This window comes from Musa acuminata, chromosome BXJ1-2, assembly GCF_036884655.1.
Source record: "Musa acuminata AAA Group cultivar baxijiao chromosome BXJ1-2, Cavendish_Baxijiao_AAA, whole genome shotgun sequence".
In the NCBI taxonomy this organism is placed as follows: domain Eukaryota; kingdom Viridiplantae; phylum Streptophyta; class Magnoliopsida; order Zingiberales; family Musaceae; genus Musa; species Musa acuminata.
Genome location: NC_088328.1, coordinates 23218466 through 23242961, shown reverse-complemented (window position 1 = coordinate 23242961; position 24496 = coordinate 23218466). Strand labels below are relative to the sequence as shown.

General features: G+C 45.1%; 2 protein-coding genes across 2 annotated transcripts; both read left to right on the top strand.

Moving 5' to 3' along the window:
• The first annotated feature begins 349 nt into the window (after positions 1-349).
• Positions 350-10538, top strand: LOC103976087 (uncharacterized). Its single transcript, XM_009391273.3, has 13 exons — positions 350-898; positions 2054-2203; positions 2311-2523; positions 2610-2699; positions 3718-3834; positions 4612-4881; positions 5013-5169; positions 5848-5925; positions 6360-6460; positions 7313-7483; positions 8825-8899; positions 9152-9247; positions 10122-10538. The coding sequence occupies exons 1-13, from the start codon at positions 500-502 to the stop codon at positions 10446-10448; spliced, it is 2244 nt and encodes a 747-aa protein (XP_009389548.2). The 5' UTR covers positions 350-499; the 3' UTR covers positions 10449-10538.
• A 2438-nt stretch (positions 10539-12976) lies between these two features.
• LOC135612671 (protein DEEPER ROOTING 1-like) lies at positions 12977-14982 on the top strand. Its single transcript, XM_065109239.1, has 4 exons — positions 12977-13810; positions 13878-14416; positions 14489-14657; positions 14753-14982. Exons 2-4 carry the CDS (start codon positions 13886-13888, stop codon positions 14770-14772), a joined length of 720 nt encoding a protein of 239 aa, XP_064965311.1. The 5' UTR covers positions 12977-13810; positions 13878-13885; the 3' UTR covers positions 14773-14982.
• Positions 14983-24496: the final 9514 nt, after the last annotated feature.

Below are 24496 nucleotides of genomic sequence, written 5' to 3'. Positions count from 1 at the left end.
CCGAACGTTGGAGGACCATCGTGACATATCTCACGCGTGGGACCCAGCTGCGCAATAGCTTCACCGCTCGCCAACGCGAGTAAGTCGCGCGTAACCCAGAAAATTATTCTTAGAAAGCGAAACGTTAATGGCAGTCGCAAGAGTTCGCGTGGCCCCTAGGCCGAGTACGGTCACCGACTGTTTACTTACCGCTTATAATTGGAGCGCGGCAATTATAGCTCGATTGCCGTCCCGCCGCTCTGCGGTCCAAGTTTCTTACCGATACCTGGATTTATTATACCATCTAATAAATAAAATTAAATAATTGTAATTAATCTTTAACGGCGTGTCGTGTCGGAAGCGATTCCCGTTCTTTTCCACCCCTTCTGCGTCGCTTCATTCTCCTGTTCTCTCTGTTTCGGAGGCTTCGAGGTGACCCCTCTCTCTCTCTCTCTCTGCGGTGGAGGCTTCGAGGTGACATCTTCGTGGGATCTGGACCTTTGGACGAGATCGGGCGGACATGGCCGAGGACGAGGAGTTCGCGAAGGCCGTCGAGGAGGGGCTGAAGCTGGCGAAGCGAGTCTACGCCGGGAAGGACCGGCAGTTAGCCGCGCCACCGCTTCCGGCTGCGAGGATGGAGCGGACGCCGGAGTCGCTCCTTCCTGGGGCGCCGATGGTGTACGCCGTGATCTCCGACCCGGCGATCGTCGACAACCCGGACATACCCAGCTACCAGCCGCACGTGCACGGGCGGTGCAACCCGCCGGCGCTGATCCCGCTCCAAATGGGGGAGATCGGGCTGGAGGTGGACTGCCTCCTGGGCACGGCCTTCGTCGCCGTCCGCGGCCGGTGGAAGGTCCACTGCGTGATGCGGCACAAGAGCTGCGACTGCCGGCTGGTGGTTCCTGTTGGCGAGCAGGTGAGAAATTTTGGTTTACCTTGACTGAGCCAGTGATTCCTTTTTCTAATCTATGATTCCAAAACCGCGGTATGTCTTTGTTGAAAGTCATATTAGGAAGAGAGAAATTATTTTGTGAATGATGAGTTGTAAATGCTATGGTATACAATTGCTCTCCAAAACCGCGATCTCATTCAGTTTTGTTCGAGTTTCTTGACAATATAGACCAGAAATATAAATTATTTCGAGTAACGCTTGGTTGATGAAAATTAGCTTGATATGCAGTTTAATTAAAGCCTTGAAACTCCAAAAGCTGCCTCACGGGCAGGAATAGCGTTTCATGATTCCTGGTGTGTTGTATTAGGTGCTATTACATTGTCAGCTAGGGTGATGGGCTGGTGAGAATTAGGCTTGAAAATTTTACGCCTACTACTTCATGAATGTGCAAAATAATACCAGAAATACAATGAATTGACAGGAAAACTGATGATTATGCCTTTGGTAGTATTGGGAATGGTAACGTAAGCTCTGAGAAAAACAACAAGTTGAACTATTTCTTAATACATGTTTTATGTGGTCGTATTTGAATTCTCCTAGAAAAATGGTTTCTGGCAAATCTTTTTCAAGTGCCAAACTTAGCCCAGAGCTGACTTATAAAGCTGTTCAAATTCGATTTTACTTTCATAAATGAAGTGCAGTTTAGGAGTGCTAAAGGTTATCATAGTTTTTGTCAGATGTTTGACTTTTTGAATTGTTTGATCTCAAAGTAATAGCTATGTGATAGGTGGTTTAAGATATCTTATGGGACTTAATAGATCACACATATTGGGATTTGGCAGAAAAGGACAGAAACCAATGGGTTAGCCAAGGTAATCTTATGTTTATTTTTGTCATTATTGGGAGATTCCTATGCATAGGTTTCTATACCGTAACACGTATCATGGGAAATACAATATCATCAGCGATGAATTGATTAAATGATGACAATGTTCTTTCTTGTAGTGATTAAATGATGGATCATATATAAGTATATTGCTACTCCGAATAGCCTTATATGAAATGTTGACAAGATCCATGTGAAATTCATGCCTTCTTCTAGTCAATGGCTTTTTTTCCCTGCAAACTCCTTTCTAAGTATTTGCTTTCTTCTCAACCTAAGTATGGTTTGGCTAACAGGGTTCAATTCTAGGTGTTGAGGTTGAGGTTGGTGGAAGATCATACTATACCCAAGTGATTGAACTAGAAGATCACAACATGGAGAACACAGCTAAAAGTGAAGGTGGTGGCTTCCTAAAGCCCCAAATGTTTTTCTTAACAATTCCCCAGGTGATTTAGCCATGCTTCGTGGTCCGTAACTGATATCATGCTCTCTTTCTAAATGTTATATCAATGTCACATGTTGTCACCATTTGATTTATCTTCTTTTTTTCAAGGTCAATGGTGGAGTGGACATTTCCATCATAGTTAGATGGTCTCAGAAGTTAATTTATAAGGATGGCCAGTTCTTTGTTACTGTACCTTTCAATTTTCCAAAATATATCACTCCATTTGCAAATATTTTCTTAAAGAAGGAAAAGATTTACTTAAATGTGAATCCTGGTACTGGAAAGGAGATTATGTTACACACAACAAGCCATCCTCTGAAGGTGATAATATGTGGTATATTAGTTTTTATGTATAGCACATGAAAATGATCAGATCAGTTAATTTTATATCCTTATTCTCTTTCCAGGAAAAAAAACGCCAAGCAGGGAAGTTGACTTTTTTGTATGAAGCTGATGTTGAAAGTTGGTCAAATAAAGATTTTGATTTTTCATTTAGTGTAAGTTCCAAATTTCTACTGTGTTTCATTTAATAGAACTTTGAACTTTCGTCTTTCAAGCTGTATGCTGTCTTCTAACTTATTATATCAAGCTGAAAATCGAGAGACAAGTCACTGCTCCCATGAGTTCCTTGAGTTATGATTTTTTTACTAAAAAGGAGCACAAAGAGCAGGACAATGTGCCAATTAAAAGTTGGAATGCAATTATACTTGGTTGTAAGGCTTATGTTTTCTAGCTTTAGCTTAGGATACTAATTAATAAGATCTGTGTTGTTGTCACCTGAACCTGTCTTTTTTTATTTTATATTCATTTGTCAATTTCTTTAGTGACACACTACATTCCTTGTGTTGGTACAATTTGTTGCTTACTCCATATATTGTAGTTTTACCATTCAAAACTTTTCCTTTTTTGTTTGGAGAATTTGGGGTCTAAAGTAAATGATACTACGATATAGACTTGGACCATTGAGCAGACAACCAAGTAAATAATAGTGCCAGTTAATTGCTTAACCAAATTAGTGGATGAACTAAAATGTTTAAACTGCATCCAAATATGATTAGTGTAAAGAAAATTAATAAAGCAAGTGACTTGTAGAGGCTAGAGGTAATAATGTAGTATAACAAGTGTGCACAATGCTAAGCTAACTCTTCTTGAGAACTATGCTTAATGATACATGTAATTATTCAGATAGAAGGATAGACTTAGCTTCACACGTATGGATTTACCTGAGAGAGTACTACATTGATTTGTAGTTGTTATTTGCTGTTTGCCCATTGAACTTGTTAGGTAAGAAAAGAGAAGTATGCTCAATTGTTCATTTGGTTCTTCAGAATATATAGCATTAGAAGGATGGACCTAGCTTCACGGAAATGAGTTTGCTGAGAGAGTACTACATTGATGTGTAGCTGTTATTTGCTGTTTGCCCATTTAACTTGATGGGTAGGAGAAGAACATTTTTCAATTTTGTTGTGTTTTTGTTATGAATCTTACATTTCTTGCCATTTCTATCTTCTACAGATTTATTCAAATGATTTGTTTGGTGGCATACTCTTAAAATCTGCAACAACAAATGATGGTGATGAAAGAGATATGTTCAGCCTTTATCTTTTTCCAGGAAGTAACCAGAAAAGAAAGGTAGTTCTCTCTGCACAACTTGCCAACACTCTTATTCTCAACTAAAGCAAAAGCTCCTTGCCCATATGCTTGGCAGCCTAACATGTCACTTTTTTCAATGAGCAACAGTAAAAGATTGAACTCAACATATTTATTTTGCAATTTGTATAAAAACATTTAATATACATTGTGTATTTTAGCTATGTTGAAGTAAAAAAAAGACATGAGAAACAATTGTATTTAAGGTTTTCCATTGAAAATTGTTATTGTCTTGCAGTTTAGATTGGACTAGAACTTTAAAAGAAAATTCTTGTTTTCCTGATGGCATTATCATTATGATCTTTTTTTTGTTGTCAAGTATCAAAATCTTGATTTAGAGAACTTCTGATCAACTAATTACAGTGCAAGTCTATAGAACAGGGTAATAGATAGTGACTGTGACCAACCAACTCTGTCGCCAGGTATGTTGGATTATAACCCTCTTGCCTATTGTCCATAAATGACATCTCATTTATCATTGTCTGTGATACTTGTGTAGAGACATCAAGCTTCCATTGTACCAAACTTGACCCAAATGAGAGGTCCATCTAATACCATCCAACATGAGTTCCTTCGCACTCATTGTTTTTCTCTTGTTATGTTCTCCGTAGATAGTATGTGTTGCTAGTACATGGTAGAATATATTTCAAAATTTAAGATACATGTAAATATTTCAACCAAGTTTTCCCTTATTTTATGAAAATAATTCAATTCAGTGTGTAAAATCTCTAGCTGAATTCATCTGGTTTAATGCCATAGGTTTTCAAAAATGATGTTGTCTTTGTCGTTGACATAAGTGGAAGCATGCAAGGGAAGCCTATCGAGAATGTTAAGAGTGCATTATCAACATCACTGTTGGAGCTTAGACCAGGAGACTACTTTGATATAATAGCTTTTAATGATGAGTTGCACTCATTCTCATCCTGTATGGAGCCTGCAACTGAGGACGTGGTAGAAAATGCTATTAATTGGATGAACAAAATTTTTGTTGCTGAGGGTGGGACAGACATTATGCTCCCCTTAAATGAGGTAACTTCTTCTTATAAGTTTCTATGTATTACTATGTGGTGGTTGTATTTCAAATTCATGTTTACAGCAGCAGGATGAGTTTCTGCATATTGATTGTTTTTTTTTCTAATCCTATTCTCAATTTCTCATAGGCAATATGTTTACTATCAAGTATGAAAAATTCAATTCCTCACATTTTTCTTGTAACTGATGGAGCTGTTGAAGACGAGCGCAACATATGTCATACTGTTAGAACACATCTGGCAAATAGGGACTCCATTGCTCCTAGAATTTCAACTTTTGGTATAGGTAATGGTCCATTCTAGTGGACATGAATGCTCTCCTTTATAAGTTGTTTCTATGGAATTTTCAATTGCTATTACCTGGTGGATTTGTATCATCAAAATTACTAAATCACAGATGGTGGTCAAGTATTCCTCAGATTGGCTTGCTCTATTTCAATTGGTTGACAATTCGCTTTTTATGTACTTTCGGTGTAATTGAAATGGTTGACAAACAAATTTGCTCTTTTCTGATGATTACTTTCATTGCCATAACCATTGTTTGTTTTGTGAAGTCTATTTCTTGCAAACATATATTAAGAAGTGATCATTGGAAGATTGTTATTCGGAATACTAAACTGCAGCCAGAAAATGATTTCGTTATACTTGAAATTCGAATATTTTACAAGATGGTTCATATGTTCTTAAAATTTGCAAATGATCATAGTGCAATCCTTACTTTTTTGATAATTTAATAACGCAGTGAATGATAGATCAGGATTTCTATGCTATTTTGCCCCGCTGCACTCTTGAGGCCCATGCTTTTTAAGCCTTGGTTAACTTGTTGTTCACTGTAAACCAATACCATGTATTGTATAATTGTCCATTTTATTTGTTATAATCATCAATTTATGAAAATTATTAAGGTCATTGCTCTGTACTAATGTAGGTTTTCTTGTTTTCTTACAATGGAAACCTTTGTTAGGTACTTATTGCAACCATTACTTCTTGAAAATGTTGGCATCAATAGGAAAGGGGCAGTATGATGCTGCATATGATTCAGGTAGGTTGCATTTTTCAGTTTATGGAAGTGGCCACTCGAAATTACATCTCTCATGCAGCTCTCTACTTGGCTTCTTTAGGCCTAATAGTGGGATCAAGTTTATATTAAATTTTGGAGTTCTTCTAGTAATTGTCTGGAAACGTGCTATAAATTAGAATTTTTTTTTGCTTTCATATCTGTATATAAGGTAGGTCTAAATTACATTGAAATCACAGGACAGAATTTAACTTAGAACAATTAGTCTCTACTTCAATTGTTAATAATAGTAATGTGTTAGTCTCATCCATATATAAAAGTAATGTGTTAGGACATCAGGATTTAGCTTTCTAGGGGCATCATTGTTGTATATTTAGTTAAATTTCTCTGATGACATGAGTCCTAACAGTCTCCAATTTGAGCCTGTCGAGCTAATTGCACCTTATATTTCTATCTAGATGCGATCGGAAAGCATATGCTAAGATGGTTTCGTAGAGCTTCATCCACCATACTTGCAAATATCACTGTTGACTTCTTCAGTGATATTGATGAATTTGAGGTATGTTTTCGAATTTGTGAATCCTAACTGGTAACTGGAGTGCAATACAATGCCCAAATGCCCTACCATATTTTTCAAAACAAAAATGCACCACCCCTTTGTGACTCTTTCATGCTCTTCTAGGCCATATCTTCTCTTATAATCATGCGTGCATACGGAGGTGATATCTTATATGGCTGTTGCCTATCATTTCATATGACGAATGCTGCTTCAGAACTTAAGAGGTTGCCTTTCTGGTTTTGTAGTGTGAGGATGTCCATATTATATCTTTTCTCTACTCTTCCAAAATCTAAATTTGTATTCAGGGTTCATCCGTGTTACAAAGGCCCATTACCTGGAAAGATTGTTATTACTTATTACTAACTATTTTATTGATGGTCTGTCGTAATGAGAGATGGTTCTAGGCATGAAAAGATTAGAACTTAGATTGTAACAGAGTAGAAATATGAGCTATGCCAACTGTAATATCATCCAGTGACGGTTATCTGCAATGCCCACCATAACCCCCCTCCATTTACTGACCTTAATTCACAAGAATTTTCCTTAGTTCATTTACTCAATCACTTTTGATAGAACTGCTTCATGTCGGTCCTCTTTAATATAACGATCTACTGAAAAAACTGTCTTGCAATCTATGTAGTGAAAAGATCAATTGACTGAGGTTTTTGGCTTAAATTGCATTTGATAACCTCAATAAAAATTTGCATGATTTGGATGATATTAAGTTTTTGCTTTATAAAATTCAGCTAGGTTTTATTTCATTATCAATCGATTTATGATTCACTTCCATTCTTTTCTTGTGCTATATTTCTCTGATAAAATCACCTTAAAACTTGCTTGCTTTCCTTTCAGGTATATCCTATCCATATTCCAGATCTTTCTGCTGAAAGTCCATTGATTATATCAGGTAGATGTTATGGCAAGTTTCCAGAGACCCTTAAAGCTAAGGGAATCTTGGCTGACATGAGTTATGCTGATATTGACTTGAAGGTGCAAGACACAAAAGATTTATCTCTTGAGAAAGTAAGATGCCTATATTTTGCAATCCATTGCCTTTAACTTTTTTGTTATATTAACATTTATGGCATATTTGTATCTAATATATGTTTTATTACCAAAGATTAAGTATGGCGTTCATGACTCCTTGAATTTCCTGCTGCTGTATACTTAGTTGGCTCCTGGTTGGAGTGCTACCACATGATGCCCATGCCAGCAGAACCCAACAATACATGCAAGTTGCTATGCTGGCCCACTTCTATAGCAGTGAGGGAGCAAGAGGTTCTTGATATATTATTTTTGTGCATGAAATCGTGGAATTTTACCATGAGTTGTCACATTAGAAAATGAAAATATACAGATTATTTTATAAAAAAAAAACAAACTCTAGGATTATCATATTGTTCTGGGCCCCTACTAGTGCTCAGATGACGTGTTATAACACTTTACCATACTGTGCTAGCACATTCCCATTTATGTGCCAGGGTATCTTGAAAGGAAGGGCTGGGTCATATTTATCATGATTCTTGTCGATTTGAAGTTCAGATGTTCAAATTAAAGACTTAGAGACCTTGTATACTGTTTCTCCATGGTCGACATTCTAGGAAGTTTTGAAAGGTTTTGACCAGCATCATTTTGCTTTCATGCGGATTTTGGAAGAAGATGCATCTCTTTTAAGATTGTGACATAGTTGCTGCCAACTATTAACTTATTTTTGTTGATTTTGTTATCTATCAGAGCTTACATTTTAAGTTTAAAAAAATATATATTGCAATACACACCCAGTTGTAAGCACTGGTTTTATGTTTTAGAATGAAAGCTAACTGGAACATGTTTTATACTTTGAAGTTAGAGAAAAACATGAGTATAAAGCACTGCAACTATTTTCTACGTCAAATTTGTAAATTTACCTATCCTATTAGTGTTATGAGTCATTTTTCTCTCTTTTTTATTTTCAAAAATAGTTAGAGAACTCTGATGACTAATGTGATATCCAGATTGTGCTCTGATCTATATTCTTACATGCCCTTTGACCTTTCATAATTTTGAGGAGCACTGACTTGGTATCCATGGCAAAACCATCATCATTATCAATATTATTAAGAAAATAGAACGCTCCAGACAGATTCTTTCATAATTTTGAGGAGCACTGACGTGTGGTATCCATGACAAAACCATCATCATCAATATTATTAAGAAAATAGAAAGCTTAGGACAGATTCTTATGTTACAAGGCTTGTTTGTTTATTTATATGCTTGTCTATTTGCCCTTTTATTCACATGGCGATTAGCTGAGTTATGCATGCCACTGAAAACAAATAGTGAATTTAAAATGTTTTTCATTTCTAAAATCACATTTTTCTACAGGCTTTGGCTAAGCAGCATATTGATCTTCTTACATCTCAGGCATGGTTTTCTGAGAGCAAACAACTCGAGGAGAAGGTTTGTTGTTATCATACTTTGAAGGACATCTATATTATGAATTTTGAGTTTTTCTGAAAAATTAATGCAAGAATATCTTTTTTTTCAAAATGTCCAAACATATTTTTTCTTTAATTGGCTGCAAAATTTTTGGGTTCATGTCTGCTTGTAGAACAAATTTGCCACAATATCTAAATATTCAGCAATAGTTAGATGAAAAAATTATTATTGCTAGATCTTATACTTGTTTCTATTTCCTGCTTCAATCTGTAGGTGATTAAATTGAGCATACAGAGCAGCATCCCGTCGGAGTATACATGTATGGTCTTACTTCAAACTGAAACAGAGAAACAGGAGGCCGTAAAAAAGGTATGGAGGATGCGGTATTGCATTCTACCACATGGCATATGGTTATCCAAAGTCTGTAACATGTGCCTATCTATTACAAATACAGAGTTTGTTTTTACCAGAATAACAAATCAGCTGATCTGCTAATAGAAAGGTGATTTAATGATTAAAATCTCGGAGTAATTTTGTCACACATCAACTAGGGTAGGACACACAATATTTGAAGCTTCAACGAATTCTTTAGTTGAAATGTACTTCTTAAAATAGTGATGACTTCTTGTGCTCCTTCAGTAAGCTGAATAAGCATGTGGATGGTTTCAACTTGTAAAGAAAAATTCTATGCTGATGTTTATGGTCATTATGCTTTAATTAAATATGCATGATTTTTTGTAGCAAATAGCTGCATTGCTATCATAAGAACATATTTTTCTGTGTTTTCCATATGCTGAATAGTTTCAGTCTTTCAGAAAAGGAGAAAAGTCTTAAGAGTCGGATTCATTAATTTAAGATATTATGATCGTGTTAAGTAAATTTCCTCATTTCTCATCTTAATTGACATCCTCTCAGCAAATCTCCCAGTCTTAGGTTGTTGCATTAACAGTAGCGAAGATCTTGGGTAAGAAATCTCTGTTATTGTTAACCCAGTTACTTTACTAGTTTCAACATCATCACTTCTTAGATTTCTGATTACAACGTTTTGTACGATATGCAATGATATATCTGTTTGCTAATTCTTCTTTATTTAAGTTCTACATAAACCCACTGCAACAGGAATGTAGTCTGCAATCAGCATACTGTTTTGTTTGCATTACCAAAGAGACCAACCTGAAACTATGCATTGTGTCTCAGCACCATAACTGTGAAGCCATCTGATGAATTTTGCAAAATTCGACAGGTTAAGAAAAGAGAATCTCGAAAGCATTCTGGCCCAGATGATAACTTGTCGATTTCAGTGCGCAGCATGGTTAACGGATTTGGAAATGTAATTGCAACCAAGGAAAATCGCTCTACGGGGTTTGCAGAGGCTAAGGAACACGAGACCTTTGAAATCTACCACAAGGCTGTTGGCTGCTGCAACAGGATAGCCTGCTGCTGCTGTTGCCCATGCTGCATAAAGACTTGTTCTAAGCTGAATGATCAGTTAGTGATTGCAATGGCACAGCTCTGCACAGCTCTATCATGCCTTGCCTGCTCAGAGTGCTGCACCGAGTGCTCCAATTAGTTAGATTCCTCTCTCGTCTCACTCTTGTACATTAATTATGCGAATCGTTCGCTTTGTGTTGCCAGTGAGTTGTACAGTGCCTTGTATTCATGGCTCTCTAAGTTTGACTCAATCTGGATTGGCTGTTGAAGTCATGTTTTTAGTCAATCTGGATTGATTGACTCAAATTTGGCCCAAATCAAAAACTGATAAAACATGCAAACTACACTACAAAAGAAATCAGACAAGCCAACGTGAAAACAAATTGTTTCCTTCTTCAAATGCTTTGATGGCATCGTTTCACTTTTATTTGCAACCCTGTGGTGGAAAGTATGTTTGTGGAGTATGAACTCGTCAATGTTGACTCATATCCAGCCCTGGTTGCGATCTTTCCATTTAGGGAAGTATCTCGTGCACTCTGGAAGCATTGGAACCCTAACACCCACTAAGAGCAGCTTTGAAGGAGCTCACATGGCTGCTTTGCCGTACCTTCCCTCGGACTGATTTAATTCTACATGCCCTCTCTTTTGCATTTAACATGCATCTCGAGGGAGATGAGAAACCCTAACTGTAGTGCAAGTCTTCTAGTGGACCACATGGGAGAGCTGTTTGTAATCTCTTGCACCCAGAAAAGGTACGGTTGCTTCCCTCGATACTCTCATGCCTCTCTTTCTTTAATGAAGCTTCCTCTTTAGAGTTGTAGAAAGGTGGTATGGTTCATCAGATAGCTGCTGCAAGTCCTCCTAGCGGATCTTCATTATCTTCCATATAAATAAATAACCAAGGGTCGCTCGCTATGAACATCTCAACAACATTCTGCGAGATTTCTTTGCTCAAAAGTGATGCTGCAAATGTGTCGATCGGTTGACCGCAGCGATCGATGGAGTTAGAACATTATACTATTGGTCTCGTAGTAGTTTATAACCTAATCATCGACGTAATCTCTTACGTGTTTACGGGGTGCAATGCTTAAGGAGGAGTCGGATGTCATCTTCACAGTCCTCATAATGCTGATGTTGTCTGTACAAGTATACCTCTCTCTTACGACTTTTGGTTCTGGGTTTTGCTGCACTGTTCAAACTTCTAGTTTGTGCCTCCTGAGATGGCACGGAATGCCATCATTGGACTCATCTCATGCTTCTTTTCCGGACTGCAGTGCATTAGGCACCTCTATGTGGTCAAAACATGGCGATCGTGTCAGAATAAGCATCTTGTTAGCGTTAACCTCTTCGTTAAGCATTCGTCTTAAAGTCAAACCTTTTCTGGCCTGTGCCGTCTCCTGTGTTGGCTTAATATAAACACCTGAGCTGTGTGCACAGACGTGGACTCATCAAGAGCGATGCAGTTTGTGATAGTTTTATGGCATCATTGTCGGAGTGCTGGGTGCAGATTAACCATCATCTACTCATCTCATTATTATAGAGGCAATGGGTGGTATGCAAAGCCTAATCTCGGGGTTCGAAAAGGAAGCTGTTTGCAGGCCTTTGTTAAATCCGCAGGTATCTCCATTTATGGGGATCCATTAATCATAGGAAAAGACCGCAGATGTTGTCTCTCTTAGATTGAATCCTGCAACTCGATATCAAGGAAATATTTGTGTAGCCAATCTCAGATTACACTTGTTATCGATGCTGCTGTGCTGCTGCAGTATGGGCTTCCGACCATGGGGAGACTTGGAGATAGTCACTGGTTACCGATGAACACGAGAGAGAGAGAGAGAGAGAGAGATGAATCAGCTGGTACGGTGGGTAAGGAACACACGCACACATCAATACCCATGCCATGCTCTCTCTCTCTCTCTCTCTGTGTTGCACTGAGATCTCCTTTCCTATCAACATAGGACTCTTGCTATGTCTGTGCAAGAAAGATACAAATGAATAGATCATATGCCAATCCATCGACAGGCTTGGGGCCCTGATGGATGCATAGATATAATGCACGACCCTGCCATGCCACCGGGACATACCTCACGAGGGCATTGAGATCATCATTTCCCAGTGATGACGAGTACAATTATTGCTACGGATACATATATAAAAAAGCTCAATAGACTTGAGGCTACACGGTGGGGAAGTGAGAATCATAAACATCGAGTGCCACTTGCAGAGAAGTTGATAAGGATTGGAAGCTCCCTGGGCCACTAGCGCAGGATAGAACTGCAACTTCTGTGCAGCTTTGATCCTAACCAAGTGGAATGTAGGCCACACTACCTGTGTGTCTACATGTTAATGCTGTACAGCCCTGTCTACAGCTTAAAAGCAAAGCACAGACAACCCAGACGCATCCAAACTCTGCTACTGTCCCAGCTCTCGTACATGCTACCTTTTCATAGCTCATCCTGGATTAACCCATTGCTGCAAGTATTACTGGGTTTGGCATCAAAATACATGACAAATATATACATCCGATTCGGATATGATAACGATGATGTGCCATCCACGATCTTCCTTGGTAATTCCTAAGATCCTAAGCTTGTGGGCATTGTATATATCAAGAGCTAGAAACCTGGGGTTTAAAACTTTGATGCAACAACCCAGGGAAACAAGCAGTCATGTCCAAGCATTATCCTTTGAAGCCCCTGTCTGGCAATGATCTCCACCCTCATGTGCCCATGGTGGTCTGATTCAAGCAGGGGTTGTGGTTTCCAGGGCAGGCGGTGGGTGTCGAGAAGTGCCCGTGTACTGAAACCAATGAGATGAGGTTTACCTGCACATTCTTCTCCCTGGTTGGTCCAAGAAGAGAGAACATGAGAGCTAAAGTGGCTGGCAATGTTACTTGGATCCCCAAACCTTCCTCTTGTTTCTACTACTCAATCTGAAGTCGGCAACTTCCAGAGCTCATCTGCAGCAACCTCAGGATTACATGCTCAAGATCATTGTTCCCGTCGATGGGTGCATCAACCAAAAAGGCAGAAAACAAAAAGGCTTCAGGGGAATTTCTCTCTCTCTCTCTCTCTCTCTCTCTCTCTCTCTGTATGGGGACTTGAACCATAAGTAATGCCATTAAACTAGTGAAGATTGGACAGGGGATTCTGTAGCACTTCTCTCCCAGCCTATTTAACCATCCACACTTCCCATTGGCTGAAGACCATGGTTCTGAGGACCTGCTCTTTCTTGTTCTCCATTTAAGGTAGGCAGGCCACGGACACTCTCAACAATCTTGGAGAGGAGAGGGAGGCTTTCGCTTTGTTCTCGCTAAGGATCTTTGGTTGAAGCTATGGGAGTAAGGACTGGGACCTCTTGAACTAGTTTTCCCTGCTTTGCTTGCCATCAGTGCCTCAGTAGCGTTTGTGTCTCGTGTTTAGATCTTTGGCTGGGTGCAGAACAAGTTCCACGGGAGGCAGGAGAAGAAGAGCTTCGATGCTGGATCGAGTTCAGCTCACTGTAAGTGAGATTTTTCTTCTGCAGTCTTTGTTGTTGCATGACGGCTGATCTCTACTCTGTTCTTTAGATCCTTCCATGCCGAGTTCTCCGAAAGAAGAACTCAACGACTGGCCGCAGGCATTGTTGTCGATTGGGACGCTCGGCAACAGCGAGGTGAAGGGGGAACCACGGCGAGACGAGCACTCTCGAACCTTGGATTCCTCAGAAGACTTATCCAACTTCGCGATCGAGGAAGTAACCAACCTGCAGAAAGAACTGAAGAAGCTGCTGTCACTCAAGTCGAAAACCAAGTCCGCTGGATCGGAGTTCGGCGAAGAAGACAGAGCCAAGCTGCCGCTGAATCGATTTCTGAACTGCCCATCGAGCTTGGAGGTCGACAGGATCGCGAGCGCCAAGCTCGAGTATCTGGACAACGACAACAATGGCGACCTCTCGCCCAACACCAAGATCGTACTGAGCAAGGTGAAGGAAGTGCTGCTGGGTAACCGCAACGCCATCAGGAAGAAGTCCATCTCCTTTCTTCTCAAGAGGATGTTCGTCTGTGGCGGCGGCTTCGCGCCAGCTCCCGGCTTTAGGGATCCCATGCCGGAATCAAGGATGGAGAAGGTATGCATGCTTGCTCGCATCAAACTCTCCTCTGTTGCGCATCAAACACTTCATCACACAGTCTCATGATAGATTTTGAGGGCAATTCTCACCAAGAAGATGCACCAACAAAGCTCCACTCCATCTTCATCGCAGAAATACTTGGAGAACAAGCCAGTTGGGAGATCGCAGGAAGGGGAAGCGGAGGAGGAGGAGGAGAAGAGGAAAGCTCAGTGTAAATGGGTCAAGACGGATTCAGAGTGTGAGTTCAATTACTGTTGCCACTTCAATTTTAGCATGTCACATTGCATTTTTGAATAGCTACTGAGTCAAGATTGGTTCTTGCCTTGTCTCCAGTTATTGTTCTAGAGATCTAGAGACACCAATCGATGAAGATGACCATGGTGAGTTCGCGCTGAATGCTCTCGAAGAACACATGCAGGCATGCAATGGAGGGTTACAGAGCACATAATAGGCTGTGTTGGAAAAGGCTTCACTTGTGCCATATATAACAAACAAGTTGCACATTTCTTATCATTAATTTCTGAGGTGTCCGTCCGTAGGACAATTCTTGGGATAATTCAGCCGCGCATTGTTTAATGAAATCATCTTTTTTCTTGTGCATATCTAAGACGAGACTGAAAGATCGAGAAACTATTAGATATGCTTCAATCAGATGGTCTCTCCAATGTAGGCCTAAGCAAAGCGGTACTTTGTTGGCTCTTGATGAACATGCCATTAGCTTAGGGAAGAGCTTCAGGTTCATCCCTACTTGCTTGATCGAGGAGTGTGTGTGTGTGCGCCTCTGGGGAGAGGCATGCAAGAGTGTGGAGGAAGCAAATCCCTGCAACTTTGGCGAATGCCAATGTGCAGAGTCCAACATTTCCTTTCCTACTGTAATCAGATACAGATTACATAGATAAAAAGCTAAAGAGAGGAAGGACTCATCTGATCTAATGGATGTAACCTAAAAACTAAATCTACCTATATAAACCAAAGAGACATCAGCAACATAAACACATCAAGTTCATAAAGTACTCCTAAGTAATGTTGGCGGTGGTTGTTGTTGAGCGGAAGCAATTAGGTCATCGTCCTCAGGAGTGAGGCAGTCGATCGGAGGCGTGCGGGTTGGGCAATTTGTTCCCTTGCCATTCTCGCACTCCGTCGACGCTTCGCTCTTTCCATCCTCCGATCTGATCTCCACATCGTTGACCACGATCGATCTACGGGGCACGCCCGCGCTGCATCCCAATCTGATGGCCACGCCGCTCGACTTCGCCGAAGACCCCCGCCAATCGTCGAACGCAACGTTGCTCACTTCCACCGCCGATGGCTGCATGCATGCATGCACGTATACGCAGTTAGCTGTGGTTCTCCTAATCACCAAATCCACAAACCTTTGCTGTCGTTGCCTTACATCATCGGGATCGCACACCGCCCCGCCCTTTTGGTCACAATAGTTTTCGTCGATCCGAATGGGGTTTTCCACGGAGAAGAAATTGATCCCTGAGGAAGAAAGCACGGACATCGGCGATCAAAGCTTAGAACCACGGAATTAATACTCACCGGCCATGTCTTGATTCGGACGCCGTTGTCGGTGTTGGTGAGATTGGATCGAGTCACACGTACCTGCTCCACGGTTTCTCCGGCTCTGTTCTTCCCTAAGCCTCCGACATTGCAAGGTTGGGTACGTTAGTCCATCGTTGCCATTACAGCTAACACAGTCAAAGAACAATGCCTGTGCTTCGGACAACTAGACCGACCTTATACCATGTCCAGGGCCGCAGTTGATTCCGGTGATGTTGAGGTCAAAGGCGCCGTCGTCGATGGCAATGCAGTCTATCACCTAACAGTATTATTGTAACACCCCTGATTAGTCCCATATTGAAAGTGGGCAGAATTAAGATTGACTTAAAAGGACCTAATGAGTCTACTATGTTATCTCCCGCTTAAGTATTTTGATCCGTCGACCAGTTAGCTCATCAGACTCGGATCATGACATTTGGTCACAATATGTCAAATAATTTAACTTCAAAGAATCCTAATAGATCTTCGAGAAAAACAAGATGACCTAACTAAAACTTATTATCATAATAAGTCTACTATTGTAATCACGATAATTAAGCTTATGATGAAATAAAAGATAAAAATTTAGATTAAAATAAATAGAGAAAGATGAAAAGATTTATTGGGATGGAAGAACTTATGGTAAGAAAATTATAAACAACAGTTATACTTTATCCTCCAATGATAATTATATATACTTGGATTACGAAAGCAGAGTTTGAGTTCTTCCGATTAACCACAATTATAGTAATAATAATAATAATAATTATTATTATATAGTGAAGCTGACAGCATTCTCCCCCGGCGTGGCCGCAGCGGTGAGGGGACTCTTCGTGTCCGGCCGCCATGACCGTATAAGCAGGGAACTGTGTTTCTGTTTGCTTTGCATGCAATGTGGCCTTTTCCTACTCAAGCAGCAGTAGTTCAGGAAATCATTGTCTCGGTATAGAACTTTAGTTGCATCATGCACGATTCATAGGAATCATACAACGAGAAATTGTAAGCGGATCATATGCACAAATAAAATCTCGAATCATATGATCCACTGGATTAAGCGATATGGCTGATAAATCTGCGGTCGATGTATGTGAATGCTTCCGGGATTGACGTGGATGAAGAAGATTACAAGATTAAGATTCTTGTTGTCAGAAAAGGAAACTCGTCTTGTCGTAAGTCTTTCAGAAGCACTCCGACTCGAGAATCTGAACGATCGAGATGACATGCGACAGACGGCAGACCGTATATGATCTACCCAAGTCCAACACTATATCTAATACAAATTAAATATCACAACAAATAATGCACATACACACTATTTGTGTAGGAGAGAGCTTCTTCTTGAAACAGTTGTTGTCCTTTGCCTTTACTAGAGACGAAAGCTATTGTTGATGAACTGATTCGTCGTGACTGATGAGTCATCACAATATGATCCATGGGTCGATGTCGAGAGTCTGTGGTCGATTTTATTGGTTGCCGAAGTCGATCACACCCTCGGGATGGGGTGCTGGCAACGGAGTGTTGGTTAGTGTCTCTCGGTCGGGTTGATGATTATGACTCTGTAGTGGTCGTTTTCCTGCATAGAAGGCTCTCGTCGGTTGGTTACCGACTTTGGCTCCTTCGACGATCAAATCAGTGCTTAGTGGGGGTTTTTGTTTGTCTTCCTCTCCTCCCCTAGGCCAGATGCCGGCCAGAGTTTTTATATTACTGTACCTTTGTGCGTGGGTTTGACGTAGCAGTCGATCCTCGAGGGATGAGATGGTACCTTTGTGCGGTCGTTGTCCCGGGATGCGCGGGACGACGCTATACGACGTCATCCCGAGCTTTTCGGGATGGGACATGCCGAGGAACACCTTGGTATAGATTCCGATTCGACGCATGAGAGTGCTCCTCTTGCTTACTTGGCGGTGGCATTGATTGTGACGTGACCCGGACCCAAAATATACCTGATGCTATGTCAAACCTTCACCAAGCCAGAGAATAATGTGAGGGGTAACCTGGTGGGATTGGTGGCTGGCAACATCTTGCATTAGGTGTCTTATTGCAGTTTCCTATGACAATTATGGTTGGTTAGAAACAATGTTTATTACTATCGCAACCGTGAGTTCAATAACCTATCTACGTTGAGGAAGGTAGCAGTGAATACCGAAAGGACTCAGAATAGAGTTTATGTGGTTAGAAACAATGAATGTTGGACTGGTTATCAGTTGGACTGTGATGGCTTCTTTGAAGCATCTTCTGGTCGTGCAAAGTGTTGGCTACTTCCCGAAGGACGAGTAGCAACGAGTAGTTAGGCCCAATCCAATTGAGGATTCGATCAGATTGTCAAAAATCTTTCGCGTAAGATCTCTGGTTCTTGTCCTGTTATGTGGCTAATGAGATCTATGGTTGATGACATTAAGCTACTCAACTCCGTTGAGTTTAAATGTACACATAGAAAGGTTCTTACTGATGTATAAATATTGACTAAAATTATCAATAGGATAGCTAATATATGCATTTGATATTGATGAGCCATAGAGCAATAAGAATCATACTCGATGAGCCATAGAGATGGAGGAGACTCATCCCACGTTGGTGGGAGATGATATGACAAAAAATGGCAGACCCCACTCCCGGCAACGTCCCCCGCACGTGGACAGGCGCGGCGCCCCAGGGGGAGCAATGAGGGTGACGGTCTGCGTCCGGACGCCAGCCTCACTGAGCCCACAGCCCCCTCGATGGACCCAGCACAGTCGGACGAGACAGAAGCAGGTAACGGTTGAAGCTCGCCCATACCCTGCGATCCCCCGATCCCCCATGCAACATCCTCGGCGATGTCGGATGCCATCAGAGGTACGGCCCTGACTGACGGGATGGCGCACCCGATAATGCCGCGCCCCCCTATAAACCCCCCCGAGCCAGGAGGAGAAGGGGGACTCTTCCTCCACTAAAAAACCGCCCCCCACTTCATTCTCTAACGGGATCGTCGGAGGGGTCGGGTCGAGCACCCCGACCCGACCTTTGTGCATGTACCAAGCCGAGGCCCCCCGTCCGGACGCACAGGCGAGAAGTCCCCGCCCGGGAGAAGTCGCAGCATCTCCCCAAGACCGAGGCCGCCCCCGACCACCTTAGTAGAGACGAGCAACGCCCCGGGAGATCCCCGCCATTCGGACCCCCGAACGAGCCGAGACGACCCCCCGGGTCACGGCTAAGAAAAAGGTGTTTACACTAACATAATGGCGCTAGAAGGAGGGCCGGTCCGAATGTCAAGTGATCAACAGGCTCACTCCGACGAACCCCCAACCGTCAGGTCGCACCCGACCGACGCGACAGAAGAACATCCCCAACAGGAGGGGGTTCGGGACGAGCGCCCCGCTGCAATTTCGGAGCGCTATTGGCGATTGTTCAACGACCCGGGTCTATCGCCACCCATCGCCAATCCCGGCGGCCCGTCACCCGTGCCACCCGAAGCCTTCTACGACCTCACACACCAGGTTCGGGCTCTTACGGGGGTGATGCAGACCATCATCCCACTGGTCTCCCATCCGACATCTTCACACTCAACCCTACCTCCGCCACGGCAACGGTCCGCCGCTCAGACCCCCGCACCGCTTCCCGAGTCCCCCGCTTCACCTCCGGGCTAGTCGACCCGACCCGGGAGTCGAGGAGCGGAGGATCCAGAGGCGCACCCGACGCCCGTGGCCCCGCTTTCAGACTCGGCGGAAGGCTTGTGGGCCCAGCTGCGCCTCGTAGGCCACCGACTGGACGAGGTGCAGCGTGAGGTTCGCCGAACCAGGGGAGACCCGGGGGCCGAGCAACATCAGGGGTCCCCTTTCACCCCCGAGATTCAAGAGCAAGCGATCCCGCCGCATTTTCGGCTCCCTTCATTGGATGCCTACGACGGAGCCACCGACCCGGCGGACCACGTAGCTGCTTTCCGCGCCCAGATGGCGTTATATGGGACGTCCGACGCCCTGATGTGCAAGGCATTCCCAACGACCCTGCGAGGCCCAGCCCGAGCGTGGTACAGCAATCTGAAGACCGTGACCATCGCCTCTTTCGACCAGTTGGCCAAAGACTTCGAGCTTAACTTCCTAACTCACGGCAAGCCGAAGCCGTCGGTGGCAATGCTCCTCGGGCTCAACCAGAGGGAGGACGAGCCCCTTTCTCACTTTGTGAACCGCTTCACCACACAAGTTCGCGGGCTGCCTGATGCTCACCCTTCTTTGATGATGCAGGCATTTATGATGGGCCTACGGCCTACCCGATTCTTTTGGTCCCTGGTGGAGCGACCCCCCACTTCGGTACCCGAGATGTTCCAGCGTGCGAACCAGTTCATCGCTGCTGAAGCATGGATGTTCAGGAGGTGCGACGAGCGCAAGAGGGTCAAGCCAGAGCAGTCCCGGCAACAACAGCCCGCTGCCTCCCGGCGTAGGGCCGGCGGCCTCAACGATGCAGTACCCAGGTCCCCCCCCCCCCGGGCCTGAACTCTTCTCGGACCGAAATATTTCTCCACATTAAGGAGAAAGGCCTTCTCAAAGACCCCCACCCGATGAGGAGCCCGCGCGAACTCGCGGACCGCTCTAAATACTGTCGTTTCCACCGACAGCCCGGTCACGACACCGAGGAGTGTCGAGAATTAAAAAGGCAAATTGAGGAGCTCATCCGCCGAGGGCACCTCGGCCCATACCTCCGGCCAGATAAGGAGCTTTCACCACGCCCGGAGGGTCCCATCGAGCGGCACATAGATGTCATAACCGGCGGGCCCGCGTCCGGAGGGAACTCCATGACGGGCGGAAAAGCCCACGCCAGGGCCTCCCGAGCCGAAGCTTCCAAACATGAAAAAGGACCCGAAGTCACCTTCCCGACCGGGGGACCTGGGCTAGCCGAACATGATGACGCGTTGGTGATATCAGCCAGAATCGCCAACGCGCAAATGAGAAGGATCATGGTCGTCACCGGAAGCTCGGCCGATATACTTTACTGGGACGCCTTCCAAAAGCTCGGCCTGGTCAAGGAGAGCATGAAGCCGTTATGCTCGACGCTCACGAGGTTCACCGCTGCCTCAATCTCGTCACTGGGGGTTATCACCCTGCCTCTAACTTTGGGAGTTTTCCCAACGACAAAAACAGTTATGACCTCCTTTCTGGTGGTCGACCTCCCCACGGCATACAACGCCATCCTCGGACGGCCAACCCTCAACAAGATCCAAGCCGTCATCTCGACTTACTACCAAACCATCAAATTCCCGACCCGCGATGGGGTCGGGGAAGTAGCGGGGAACTCCTGGGAGTCCAAGCGCTGCTACTTGACTGTCGTGTCGCTAAACAAAAGAGCGAGGGTCCAATCCCCGCTGGAAGACCCCCGGGAGGGAAAAAAACCGACTCCCCGCCCCGAGCCGAAGGAATCAACCATTGACTTGCCGCTGATCAAAGGCAGGCCTGACCAAACAGTCAAAATCGGGTCGGGACTACCCGAACAGGAGCAACGGCAGCTCGTCGGCCTCCTGCAAGCCAACACCGACATCTTCGCTTGGACGCCGTCTGACCTAGTAGGAGTCCACCCGGAAGTCGCGCTGCACCACCTAAACATCTCGTCTGACGCCCGTCCGGTGAAACAAAGGCCCAGGCGGCAGGCCCCAGATCAGCAACTGGCCATCCGAGAAGAGTCTCAACAATGCTTGCCCAAAAGATTGTTACCCCCTACCGAAGATCGACCAGCTAGTCGACGCCACAACCGGCCACGCCCGTCTCTCATTTATGGATGCCTTCTCCGGATACAACCAAATCAGGATGGCACCCGAAGACCAAGAACACACAGCCTTCCTCACCGAACAAGGGGTATATTTTTACAAAGTCATGCCGTTCGGGTTGAAAAATGCCGGGGCCACCTACCAGAGGACGGTGAACAGGATGTTCGCCCGCCAGATTGGACGAAACATGGAGATATATGTCGACGACATGATCATGAAGAGCCGAACAGCGGAAGCTCACTCTTCCGACCTGGCTGAAACATTCGACCCCCTGCGAAGGTTCGCCCTGCGCCTCAACCCTGCCAAGTGCGCCTTTGGCGTAACCTCGGGGAAATTCCTCGGATTCATCATACACGAGAGAGGGATTGACGCCAACCCGGAAAAGGTCCAGGCTATCATGGACATGCAGCCCCCTCGGACGATCAGAGACCTACAGCGCCTTAACGGGAGGCTAGTCTCCCTATCACGTTTCCTTTCCCGATCGGGAGATCGCTGCCTCCCCTTCTTCAAGGCCCTAAAGGATCCGAAGAACTTCCGATGGACGACGGAATGTGAGAGGGCCTTCGAGCAGATGAAGCAACACCTGGCCAACCTCCCCCGACTCGCTTCAGTCTCCCCAGGGGAGAGATTGAGTCTCTACCTCGCCGCCTCCCAGCATGCGGTCAGTTCGGTTCTGGTCAAAGAAAACTCCGGCGACCAACTGCCAGTCTACTATGTCAGCCACATGCTAAGCGGGCCAAAGGGACGCTACCCGCCAATCGAAAAGCTGGCACTGGCGCTCGTCCTGTCAGCACGAAAGCTCCGCCCTTATTTCCAGGCCCACCCGATAGAGGTAATAACTGACCGGCCGCTTCGGCTTGTTTTGTCTAAATTCGACGTTGCAGGGCGTCTCCTCAAATGGGCAGTGGAGCTCGGCGAGCACGACATACAGTACGTACCTCGCACTGCCATTAAAGCTCAGTCCGTGGCAGACTTTATCGCGGAGCTGACCCCGAGCACAGGCGAAGAACTCGAGCCACCGCGTGACACGTGGACTCTCCACGCAGACGGGTCGGCCAACGCAAAGGGCGCCGGCGCAGGGCTGATGCTAGTGACACCTGACGGCCGCTCGATTGAGCGCTCCTTCCGCTTCGGGTTCAGGGCCACCAACAACGAAGCAGAATACGAGGCTCTCCTGGCGGGGCTCCAACTGGCACTGGAAATGCGGGTGACCGACATACGCATCATCACCGACTCACAACTGGTGGCCAGGTAGCTCGACGGCGGATACGAAGCCCGGGACCCGACAATGGCGAAATATCTGGCGCAGGTAAAAAGCCTTGCCACCAAGTTCGCCCATTTCGAATTGTCGAACGTTCCCAGGAGCGAGAACCAGTGAGCCGACACTCTGGCAAAACTGGCGTCCGGCTCGACCCCCTGGGCTCGACCCGAGACCGAAGAGCTCCCTCACCGAGCCATAGAGATCGTCGCCACAGTCACGGGCGGCGCGCCGGCCACTTGGGTACAGGAGATGCTACGCTTCAAGTGGGACGGAACCCTACCCGACAATGAAATCACGGCTCGACGCTTGCGCGGACGTAGGCATGGTACTCTAAAGAAGGAGGACGGCTGTACAAGCGGTCTTTCTCGCGTCCTTTGTTACGCTGCCTAGAGCCGAACGAAGCCCGGACAGTTCTGTCCGACATACATGAAGGGGCCTGCGGGGAACACATAGGCGAACGGGCCCTGGCGCACAAGATACTCCGACAGGGATACTACTGGCCGACCATGCGCCAGGATGCAAAAGCTTTCGTTCGGCGATGCAGCTCATGCCAGGAGCACGCCCGCACCGCCCGACGGCCGGCGGTCCTGTTCACCCCCGTCGACTATGCTTGGCCATTCGCACAGTGGGGACTGGACATACTCGGACCTCTCCCACCCGCCTCCGGGCAGCGGAAGTACATCATCGTGGGAGTGGACTACTTTACAAGGTGGGTCGAAGCCGAGCCCCTAGCAACCATCACGGAGTCACAAGTGGAAAAGTTCGTGCGGAGAAACCTCGTAACTCGGTTTGGCCTGCCCCAGTCCATCGTCACCGACAATGGACCTTAGTTCGCCGGCAGGAGGTTCCAAGAGTTTTGCGCCAAGCACAAGATTCAGCTGAGGTTCAGCTCGGCGGCTTACCCCCAGGCGAACAGACTAGTTGAAGTAACCAACCGGTCCATCGTCGACGGTCTCAAGAGAAGAGTGTCCGTTGCCCGATCGGCCTGGATCGACGAGCTCCCGAGCATCCTATGGGCGCTGCGCACTACCCCCAAGACCCCAACGGGGGAGTCTCCCTACAGCCTCACGTTCGGGACCGAGGCCGTGTTACCATCCGAAGTAACCGTCCCGACTCCGCGGATAGCAGGCTACGGCGAAGAGGCCTCGGGTGAAGGGCTCCGATCCAACCTGGATTTGCTCGAAGAAAGGCGGGCTGACGCGCACCGAAAAACCCTTTCTTACAAAAGAGCCGTAGCGAGGGTCTACAACCGGAGGGTGCGACCCCGATCGATAAAGCTAGAGGACCTGGTCCTGCGCAAAATCGAGGTCAGCCACCCGACCCGAGTAAGGGGGAAACTGGCCCCAAAGTAGGAAGGACCCTATCGAGTCATCGGAGTGTCCCAACCAGGGACGTTCCGACTCGCAACAATGGATGGCGACCCCGTACCCAGGACTTGGAACATATAGAACCTTAGGAAATACTTCATCTGAAGAGGTAGACACTACGCAAGCACAGAAATCGGAAGAAAAGATCATTTTATTTCAAAGGGGATACAGAAGCG